The following is a 12,081-nucleotide window of genomic DNA, read 5'->3' as shown; positions in this document are numbered from 1 at the left end:
TATCTTCCCCACTATTGATGTCAGACTAACTGGTCTATAGCTTCCTGGATCATTCCTGCTTCCCTTTTTGAAGAGTGGCACCACATCAGCTTTACGCCAATCCTGGGGTACCATGCCTGAGGATAATGAGTCTTGAAAAATTAAGAGTAAAGGTTTGTCTATAACAGTGCTAAGTTCACTTAACACCCTTGGGTGTATTCCATCTGGGCCTGGAGTTTTATTTACCTTAATATTTTTTAGTTTTTTCCTGATATCCTCTAAACAAAACCCAGTTAGTGGTATGGACTGGCATGTTCTATTCTGTTCCAAAGTATCATTCAATGGTTCCTCTCTTGTGTATACTGAAGAAAAAAACTGGTTTAGTACCTCAGCCTTTTCCCCGTCATTATTTATCATGCTACCCTCCACACATTTTAATGTACCTATATTATCCTTCTTAGATTTTTTGCTATTTATGTACTTAAAGAACCTTTTAGGGTTAGACTTAGAATCCTTGGCAATTAATTTTTCATTTTCAATTATGGCTAATTTGATTGCTTTTTTGCATGCTTTGTTACATTCCTTATAAATATTGTATGCTGAGTCTGTACTATTTTCTTTTAATAATTTAAATGCCCTACGTTTTTTCCTAATTTCTTTTAACACATTTTTATTTAGCCATAACGGCTTTTTTTTTTTATTTTTTTTTTTATAACCATATGGTATGTATTGATATGTATATTTATTTAACAAATTTTTAAATATTATCCATTTATCCTCTGTATTTTTATTAGAAAATACATTGTCCCAATTTATATTATTTAATGATTTCCTTAAATCGTTGAATTTTGCTTTCTTGAAATTAAAAGTCTTAGTTAAGCCTTTAAAACACTGCATATGAAAAGAGATTTCAAATGTGACCATGTTATGATCACTGTTACCCAAATGTTCTTTAACTTCTATGCTTGATATTATATCTGTATTGTTTGATAGCACTAAATCCAATATAGCTTTACTCCTAGTTGGCTCCTCTATTAATTGTGACAAGAAGTTATCCCTGAGAACATTTAAAAATCTATCCCCCTTAGCTGAATTACTAGTTTCATTGGCCCAGTTTATATCAGGGTAGTTAAAATCTCCCATAATTACAGCACTGTTATTAGCAGCCTTACCTATTTGGATAAGTAGTTGAGTTTCCTCCGGGTCACTAATGTTGGGAGGCTTGTAGCATGTTCCTAGTAATATTTTTTTAGGATTTTTCCCCCCACTCTTTATTTCAACCCACAGGGTCTCTACATTGTCACTTGTATCATAAATATCTTCCCTTATTGTAGTTTAAGGTCAGGTTTAATATACATGCAGATTCCTCCACCCCTTTTATTATTCCTGTCCCTCCTAAATAATGTATACCCCTCTAAGTTAACTGCCCAGTCATGTGAATCATCCCACCAAGTTTCAGTTATACTGATAACATCATAGTCCTCTTCTGCAACTAAGAGCGTCAGCTCCCCCATTTTACCTGTCATGCTTCTTGCATTTGTTGTCATACATTTAATTTTCATGTGCTTTCTGCTGCTACTTGGTGTACTTTCCTCTATACTTTCTAATGTGACATTTCTTAAGTCATCCCTTCCTTGAGATATTAATGGAGTGACATATTCAGACACTGATCTCTCTGTTCTATTTTGTTCAAATTGACCCTCCCCCCCTTTGCCTAGTTTAAAAGGTTCTCTAAACGTGCTACCATCCTTTCCCCCAACACACCTGTCCATGACTTCATCATATGGAGTCTTCCTTTGGAGCGAATTTTCTAGTTCCTCGAACCAAAAGACGCTGCCGTGGTGACAGGAATAATGCACAAAATTGGTTGAAGAAGGAAACCTTGCTGGTACAAATATCTTTTTAAGCAATATTTCCAATTTTTTTATCCATAGGATCTTTGAAAGCGCAAGGAATAGTTGTGCGCTTGGCTAGCGTTGAAACTGCCCCCTCAACCTTAGGGGCCGTTTGCCATGCGTCCCTTCTGGGGTCGACAATGGGGAACATTTTCTTGGATATGGGAGGTGGAACAAAAGGTATATCTGGCCTTTCCCACTCCTTAGTCACTATGTCCGCCACCCTCTTGGGTATCGGAAAAGCATCAGCGTGCACTGAGACCTCTAAGAATCTGTCCATTTTGCACAGCTTCTCTGGAATTACCAAAGAATCACAATCATCGAGCGTAGTTCGCACCTCCTTAAGCACGGCGCGGAGATGTTCTAACTTAAATTTAAATGCCAAGATATCAGGTTCTGCCTGCTGAGAAATTTTCCCTGAATCAGAAATTTCCCCTTCAGACAGACCCTCCTTCACTGCCAATACAGATTGATGTGAGGGTATAACAGATAAGTTATCATCAGCGCCAACTTGCTCATCCTCTGTATTTATAACTGAGCAATCGCGCTTTCTAGGAAATGATGGTAGTTTGGATAATAAATTTGCTATAGAATTATCCATCACAGTAGTTAATTGCTGCATAGTAACAAGCATTGGCGCGCTAGATGTACTAGGTATCGCCTGCACGGGCAAAAACTGGTGTTGACACAGAAGGAGAGGATGAGGAACTATCCCCACTACCTTCATCTTGGGCAATTTTATTAAATGTGACATCACTGCCCTGACTTTGTTTGGACGCCCTGGCACATTTTGCACAAATAGTTATAGGGGGAACCATCTTGGCCTCTATACACACAGAACATATGCTATCTGAAGGTACAGACATGTTAGACAGAATTTGGCAGGCTAATAATACAATAAAAACGTTTTTAAACAAAACCGTTACTGTCCCTTTAAATAATAAAAAGGCACCCTTTATTTCTTAGTTTGAAAAACTATGAAGGCAATATCCGATTTTTACAAAATTTGCACCCCAGAGTCCTAATGCCTTGAAAGTATTGCACACAAAGTTTCAAGACTTTAACCCTTAAAATGAGGAAACCGGAGCTATTTGTTCAAATCAACAATCTTAACACATTACAATCACTGCCACAGCCTTGCTGCGGCTTTTTACCTTCCCTGAGAGTTATTCACCATTGAAATGAACCTTCCTGAGTCCGTTTTTTGAGTCACAGGACCCCTCACATGAAGCTGCATGCACTCCCTTGGAATTAAACTGCGCAACAGAGGCGCGAAAATGGGGCCTCCTTCCTCAGCATACTAGAGTGAAGGGGCCTTTCTGACTGGAATAGTAGTCTAACCAAATGCCAGGTGAAATAAAAAGTTCCCAAAAGTGTATTTAACTACACAAAAACACTCTAAATGCCATATAAATATGATATAAATATTGTATAAATCAATCGATTTAGCCCACAATAGTGTCAACCAGTATATAGCCCATTAATAAGCCTTCATTCTGTTATGAGTCTAAGAAAAAGGCTTACCGATCCCAAAAAGGGAAAATGACAGTCTTCTAGCATTACTATGTCTTGTTAGAAAATGGACTAGTCATACCTTTGAGCAGAAAAGTCTGCAAACTGTTCCCCCCAACTGAAGTTCTCTGGGCTCAACAGTCCTGCGTGGGAACAGCAATTGATTTTAGTTACTGCTGCTAAAATCATACTCCTCTTTAAACAGAACTCTTCATCTTTTTCTGTTTTAGAGTAAATAGTACAAACCGGCACTATTTTAAAATAAACTCTTGATAGAAGAATAAAAAACTACAACTAACACCACATACTCTTTACCATCCCCGTGGAGATGCTACTTGTTCAGAGCGGCAAAGAGAATGACGGGGGGCGGAGCCAGAGGGGGGACTATATGGACAGCTCTTGCTGTGTGCTCTCTTTGCCATTTCCTGAAGGGGAAGAGAATATCCCACAAGTAAGGATGAAGCCGTGGACCGGACACACCAATGTTGGAGAAATAAATATTAGATACAATGCTAAATGCATACAGAGTTAAAAGATATGAATGAAGGGCAGCTTTGCAAATTAAATGCATTTATTTTGTTACCTTTAGACCTGGTGCAGGATAAAATCCTTCAACTATTTTGCTGTTGTCGAAGAGACTGTAAGCTCCATCACGTATTGCTACAACACCTCGACTTTTACAGTAGATGTCTATACAATACATATTTCTAAAGGCCAAACGGATGTGAGTGGGCGACTGAGGGAGGATAGAAAAGCATTGGTAGGCCGTGTTTATTCGTTGAGTGAGGCCTAGCATTGGCACAGTGGGAAGTTTGTTGATAGCAGTTAACGGCTGCTGAGTATCAAACAGTACCTGGTGGGAATAAATGTTATACTAGTATAAAACACAGTTCCCATCTATTTACAAATAGTCTAGCCTGGCAAATTATCTGTGGACAGCATTTTCAGAACACCACCAGAGATCTTGTTAAGGAAAATATAAAATTACAAGAAAACATAATTTATGTAAGAACTTACCTGATAAATTCATTTCTTTCATATTAGCAAGAGTCCATGAGCTAGTGACGTATGGGATATACATTCCTACCAGGAGGGGCAAAGTTTCCCAAACCTCAAAATTCCTATAAATACACCCCTCACCACACCCACAATTCAGTTTAACGAATAGCCAAGAAGTGGGGTGATAAAAAAGTGCGAAAGCATATAAAATAAGGAATTGGAATAATTGTGCTTTATACAAAAATCATAACCACCACAAAAAAGGGTGGGCCTCATGGACTCTTGCTAATATGAAAGAAATGAATTTATCAGGTAAGTTCTTACATAAATTATGTTTTCTTTCATGTAATTAGCAAGAGTCCATGAGCTAGTGACGTATGGGATAATAATTACCCAAGATGTGGATCTTTCCACGCAAGAGTCACTAGAGAGGGAGGGATAAAATAAAGACAGCCAATTCCTGCTGAAAATAATCCACACCCAAAATAAAGTTTAATGAAAAACATAAGCAGAAGATTCAAACTGAAACCGCTGCCTGAAGTACTTTTCTACCAAAAACTGCTTCAGAAGAAGAAAATACATCAAAATGGTAGAATTTAGTAAAAGTATGCAAAGAGGACCAAGTTGCTGCTTTGCAAATCTGATCAATCGAAGCTTCATTCCTAAACGCCCAGGAAGTAGAAACTGACCTAGTAGAATGAGCTGTAATCCTTTGAGGCGGAGTTTTACCCGATCTCAACATAGGCAAGATGAATTAAAGATTTCAACCAAGATGCCAAAGAAATGGCAGAAGCTTTCTGGCCTTTTCTAGAACCGGAAAAGATAACAAATAAACTAGAAGTCTTTCGGAAAGACTTAGTAGCTTCAACATAATATTTCAAAGCTCTAACAACATCCAAAGAATGTAACGATTTCTCCTTAGAATTCTTAGGATTAGGACATAATGAAGGAACCACAATTTCTCTACTAATGTTGTTGGAATTCACAACTTTAGGTAAAAATTCAAAAGAAGTTCGCAACACTGCCTTATCCTGATGAAAAAATCAGAAAAGGAGACTCACAAGAAAGAGCAGATAATTCAGAAACTCTTCTGGCAGAAGAGATTGCCAAAAGGAACAAAACTTTCCAAGAAAGTAATTTAATGTCCAATGAATGCATAGGTTCAAACGGAGGAGCTTGAAGAGCCCCTAGAACCAAATTCAAACTCCAAGGAGGAGAAATTGACTTAATGACAGGTTTTATACGAACCAAAGCTTGTACAAAACAATGAATATCAGGAAGATTAGCAATCTTTCTGTGAAAAAGAACAGAAAGAGCAGAGATTTGTCCTTTCAAGGAACTTGCGGACAATCTAAACCATCCTGAAGAAACTGTAAAATTCTTGGAATTCTAAAAGAATGCCAAGAAAAATGATGAGAAAGACACCAAGAAATATAAGTCTTCCAGACTCTATAATATATCTCTCTGGATACAGATTTACGAGCCTGTAACATAGTATTAATCACAGAGTCAGAGAAACCTCTTTGACTAAGAATCAAGCGTTCAATCTCCATACCTTTAAATTTAAGGATTTGAGATCCTGATGGAAAAAAGGACCTTGCGACAGAAGGTCTGGTCGTAGCGGAAGAGTCCACGGATGGCAAGAGGCCATCTGGACAAGATCCGCATACCAAAACCTGTGAGGGCCATGCCGGAGCTACCAGCAGAACAAACTAGCATTCCTTCAGAATCTTGGAGATTACTCTTGGAAGAAGAACTAGAGGCGGAAAGATATAGGCAGGATGATACTTCCAAGGAAGTGACAATGCATCCACTGCTTCCGCTTGAGGATCCCTGGATCTGGACAGATACCTGGGAAGTTTCTTGTTTAGATGAGAGGCCATCAGATCTATTTCTGGAAGTCCCCACATTTGAACAATCTGAAGAAATACCTCTGGGTGAAGAGACCATTCGCCCGGATGTAACGTTTGGCGACTGAGATAATCCGCTTCCCAATTGTCTATACCTGGGATATGAACCGCAGAGATTAGACAGGAGCTGGATTCCGCCCAAACCAGAATTCGAGATACTTCTTTCATAGCCAGAGGACTGTGAGTCCCTCCTTGATGATTGATGTATGCCACAGTTGTGACATTGTCTGTCTGAAAACAAATGAACGATTCTCTCTTCAGAAGAGGCCAAGACTGAAGAGCTCTGAAAATTGCACGGAGTTCCAAAATATTGATCGGTAATCTCACCTCCTGAGATTCCCAAACTCCTTGTGCCGTCAGAGATCCCCACACAGCTCCCCAACCTGTGAGACTTGCATCTGTTGAAATTACAGTCCAGGTCGGAAGCACACAAGAAGCCCCCTGAATTAAACGATGGTGATCTGTCCACCACGTTAGAGAGTGTCGTACAATCGGTTTTAAAGATATTAATTGAGATATCTTTGTGTAATCCCTGCACCATTGATTCAGCATACAGAGCTGAAGAGGTCGCATGTGAAAACGAGCAAAGGGGATCGCGTCCGATGCAGCAGTCATAAGACCTAGAATTTCCATGCATAAGGCTACCGAAGGGAATAATTGTGACTGAAGGTTTCGACAAGCTGAAATCAATTTTAGACGTCTCTTGTTTGTTAAAGACAGAGTCATGGACACTGAATCTATCTGGAAACCCAGAAAAGTTACCCTTGTCTGAGGAATCAATGAACTTTTTGGTAAATTGATCCTCCAACCATGATCTTGAAGAAACAACACAAGTCGATTCGTATGAGATTCTGCTAAATGTAAAGACTGAGCAAGTACCAAGATATCGTCCAAATAAGGAAAATACCACAATACCCTGTTCTCTGATTACAGACAGAAGGGCACCGAGAACTTTTGTAAAAATTCTTGGAGCTGTAGCTAGGCCAAACGGCAGAGCCACAAACTGGTAATGCTTGTCCAGAAAAGAGAATCTCAGGAACTGATAATGATCTGGATGAATCGGAATATGCAGATAAGCATCCTGTAAATCTATTGTGGACATATAATGCCCTTGCTGAACAAAAGGCAAGATAGTCCTTACAGTTACCATTTTGAACGTTGGTATCCTTACATAACGATTCAATATTTTTAGATCCAGAACTGGTCTGAAGGAATTCTCCTTCTTTGGTACAATGAAGAGATTTGAATAAAACCCCATCCCCTGTTCCAGAACTGGAACTGGCATAATTACTCCAGCCAACTCTAGATCTGAAACACAATTCAGAAATGCTTGAGCTTTCACTGGATTTACTGGGACACGGGAAAGAAAAAAATCTCTTTGCAGGAGGTCTCATCTTGAAACAAATTCTGTACCCTTCTGAAACAATGTTCTGAATCCAAAGATTGTGAACAGAATTGATCCAAATTTCTTTGAAAAAACGTAACCTGCCCCCTACCAGCTGAGCTGGAATGAGGGCCGCACCTTCATGTGGACTTAGAAGCAGGCTTTGCCTTTCTAGAAGGCTTGGATTTATTCCAGACTGGAGATGGTTTCCAAACTGAAACTGCTCCTGAGGATGAAGGATCAGGCTTTTGTTCTTTGTTGAAACGAAAGGAACGAAAACGATTATTAGCCCTGTTTTTACCCTTAGATTTTTTATCCTGTGGTAAAAAAGTTCCTTTCCCACCAGTAACAGTTGAGATAATGGAATCCAACTGAGAACCAAATAATTTGTTACCCTGGAAAGAAATGGAAAGTAGAGTTGATTTAGAAGCCATATCAGCATTCCAAGTTTTAAGCCATAAAGCTCTTCTAGCTAAAATAGCTAGCAGACATAAACCTGACATCAACTCTGATAATATCAAAAATGGCATCACAGATAAAATTATTAGCATGCTGAAGAAGAATAATAATATTATGAGAATCATGATCTGTTACTTGTTGCGCTAAAGTCTCCAACCAAAAAGTTGAAGCTGCAGCAACATCAGCCAAAGATATAGCAGGTCTAAGAAGATTACCTGAACACAGATAAGCTTTTCTTAGAAAGGATTCAATTTTCCTATCTAAAGGATCTTTAAACGAAGTACCATCTGACGTAGGAACGTTTAGCAAGGGTAGAAATAGCCCCATCAACTTTAGGGATTTTGTCCCAAAATTCTAATCTGTCAGACGGCACAGGATATAATTGCTTAAAACGTTTAGAAGGAGTAAATTAATTACCCAATTTATCCCATTCTCTGGAAATTACTTCAGAAATAGCATTAGGAACAGGAAAAACTTCTGGAATAACCACAGGAGATTTAAACACCTTATCTAAACGTTTAGAATTAGTATCAAGAGGACCAGAATCCTCTATTTCTAAAGCAATTAGTACTTCTTTAAGTAAAGAACGAATAAATTCCATTTTAAATAAATATGAAGATTTATCAGCATCAATATCTGAGACAGAATCCTCTGAACCAGAAGAGTCATCAGAATCAGAATGATGATGTTCATTTAAAAATTCATCTGTAGAGAGAGAAGTTTTAAAAGATTTTTTATGTTTACTAGAAGGAGAAATAACAGACATAGCCTTCTTGATGGATTCAGAAACAAAATCTCTTATGTTATCAGGAACATTCTGCACCTTAGATGTTGAGGGAACTGCAACAGGCAATGGTACATTACTAAAGGAAATATTATCTGCTTTAACAAGTTTGTCATGACAATTAATACAAACAACAGCCGGAGGAATAGCTACCAAAAGTTTACAGCAGATACACTTAGCTTTGGTAGTTCCAGCACTAGACAGCGATTTTCCTGAAGTATCTTCTGACTCAGATGCAACGTGAGACATCTTGCAATATGTAAGAGAAAAAACAACATATAAAGCAAAATTGATCAAATTCCTTAAATGACAGTTTCAGAAATGGGAAAAAATGCCAATAAACAAGCTTCTAGTAACCAGAAGCAAAGAAAAAATCAGACAGAAATAATGTGGAGACAAAAGCGACGCCCATATTTTTTGGCGCCAAATAATACGCCCACATTGTTTGGCGCCTAAATGCTTTTTGGCGCCAAAAATGACACCACATCCGGAACGCCGACATTTTTGGCGCAAAAGGACGTCAAAAAATGACGCAACTTCCGGCGACACGTATGACGCCGGAAACAGAAAAGATTTTTTGCGCCAAAAAAGTCCGCGCCAAGAATGACGCAATAAAATGAAGCATTTTCAGCCCCCGCGAGCCTAACAGCCCACAGGGAAAAAAAGTCAAATTTTTAAGGTAAGAAAAAATGATTGATTCAAACGCATTATCCCAAATATGAAACTGACTGTCTGAAAATAAGGAATGTTGAACATTCTGAGTCAAGGCAAATAAATGTTTGAATACATATATTTAGAACTTTATAAATAAAGTGCCCAACCATAGCTTAGAGTGTCACAGAAAATAAGATTTACTTACCCCAGGACACTCATCTACACGTTTGTAGAAAGCCAAACCAGTACTGAAACGAAAATCAGCAGAGGTAATGGTATATAAATAAGAGTATATCGTCGATCTGAAAAGGGAGGTAAGAGATGAATCTCTACGACCGATAACAGAGAACCTATGAAATAGACCCCGTAGAAGGAGATCACTGCATTCAAATAGGCAATACTCTCCTCACATCCCTCTGACATTCACTGCACGCTGAGAGGAAAACCGGGCTCCAACTTGCTGCGGAGCGCATATCAACGTAGAATCTAGCACAAACTTACTTCACCACCTCCATAGGAGGCAAAGTTTGTAAAACTGAATTGAATTGTGGGTGTGGTGAGGGGTGTATTTATAGGCATTTTGAGGTTTGGGAAACTTTGCCCCTCCTGGTAGGAATGTATATCCCATATGTCACTAGCTCATGGACTCTTGCTAATTACATGAAAGAAAAAACATTTATTCTAACATCTTATTTGTATGTCATTGAGTGTGCTAAAGTATAGTGAAATACTCACTGCTCTATATGAACCCTCGCCTGAGAGAACGTTACAAATATTCTATATATTTATATAATGAACAAATAAAGCTACAAGCATTATGCTGCTCAGTTTCTATATTAACAAGCTACATTTGTAATGTAATTAAATTAAACACTTTTTCCCAATGTAATCATATTGTTCTGGTTGTAAAGGAAAGGTATATTGACAACAAGATAGTTAATTATTTTTGGCGTTTAATTCTTTTGAACCGTCCCTTGAAGACAAAGGTGATCAGATTTCAAGAAAAGCAAAGGCAATTAAAGATCCCCTAAATATATCAAACTAAATTTTAAGAAGTTAAAAAGAAATGAAACACTTCTTGCTTTTGTGAAAAACACTTTTCTTGTCCCACACTCCTAGAGAGAACAAAAAGTAAATTCTCTAACCTGCTAATGCTGCAAATGAAATACCAGGTTTTGACAATTTGCAGCGACTTGAAAACCTAGGTTACAGATTTAACTTTTTGGCCTCTTTAGGAAGTGTGACACTAAGTATAATGTTTACTCAAAACCAGGTGGTGCTTGTTCCTTTAAATATCAATTATAGTTAAAAATTAACAGTGTTAGTGGACATAACTAAGACAAGAGGATTAGTAGAAGTACCGCTTGGAACCAGCAAAGCACTGCTGATCCAACATTGTGCCAATCATGCAATGCTAGGTTATGTGATTAGCATTGCTGATTGGATCAGCAGCAGTTTCTGCTCTGGACTAGTAGTGCTCTGCGGGTCCCAAGCAGTACTTGTGTGTATTTAACCCCTTTGCGTGAGTTAAAAACATAAAAGTGCACAGTCGCTAGTCATAAAATTACATGCTCTAAAATTACAAGTTCAAATGTAACAACCTTTGAGACAACATTTTTTAGGAGATATACTTTGCAATAATTATCTTCAGGATAAAAAAAATAAATACCTGCAATAATTGTACCACGTTTGGTATTTTATTGAACATCTCTTGCAGCTGGTGAAGAATAATATTGTGGCAGTTACTACATCCAGAATTAGGACCAGTGGTTCCAAGCGATATGTGAAATTTTTGATGGATAGAATTCCACTGAATGCTTATCTGTAATATCAAACATCGGGACACAAATATGTTTGACATGGAAATCTTGGAAATACACAAACCTAATATAAAGTAAACAAATAGTTAAAGGGACAGTAAAGTCAAAACTTAACTTGTATTTAGTTATCCTTTGTTGAGTAGCAATCCACTATTTGGAACTAAGGTAACAACAATCTGTCACATCCCAATTTACTTATATTATCTAATTTGCTTAATTCTTCAGATATCCTTTGTTGAAGAAATAGCAAGGCAAGGCTACTCCTGAGCCTATCTAGGTATTATTTTCAACAAGGGATACCAAAATAACTAAGACAATTAGATAACAGAATTGTTGAGTTCTTTAAAAATTGCATGCACTTTCTGAATCCTGAATTTTTAATTCTGACTTTACTATTCCTTTAAATGTGAACTGGTTGTTTTTTAAAAAAAACTAATAAAAAAACTAAAACAAAAAATGCATCAGTAGAAGTAGACGCACTGTGGCATTAATTATAAATTTATTTTTAAAATATCCTACCAAATTCTTAAAAGCAAATAAATCTGGTATTCAAATAACAAAAAAAAAAAAAGAATTGTTACTTGTTAGCAGATGAAATAATTGTTTAAAGTGATAGTAAATCCTAGAGTTTGTGAAACGCAAGGATTTAACAGTGGAACAAATAAAGGGAACTTTCAGTTTTTGT

At 37.6% G+C, this 12,081-nt stretch overlaps 1 protein-coding gene across 1 annotated transcript in view; it reads right to left on the bottom strand.

The window, feature by feature from the left end:
• LOC128643719 (mediator of RNA polymerase II transcription subunit 14) overlaps positions 1-11,398 on the bottom strand; it is a gene marked incomplete at its 5' end in the record, with an annotated part of 32,685 nt that extends 21,287 nt beyond the window's left edge. The window contains 2 exon segments of the mRNA XM_053696547.1: positions 3,970-4,239; positions 11,246-11,398. Of these exon segments, the coding sequence (XP_053552522.1) occupies positions 3,970-4,239; positions 11,246-11,398 (423 nt within the window).
• Between the last annotated feature and the right edge of the window lie 683 nt (positions 11,399-12,081).

The sequence above is a fragment of the Bombina bombina genome, unplaced genomic scaffold (assembly GCF_027579735.1).
Source record: "Bombina bombina isolate aBomBom1 unplaced genomic scaffold, aBomBom1.pri scaffold_1588, whole genome shotgun sequence".
Classification (NCBI taxonomy): Eukaryota; Metazoa; Chordata; class Amphibia; order Anura; family Bombinatoridae; genus Bombina; species Bombina bombina.
This window is presented reverse-complemented; position numbering and strand designations above follow the sequence as displayed.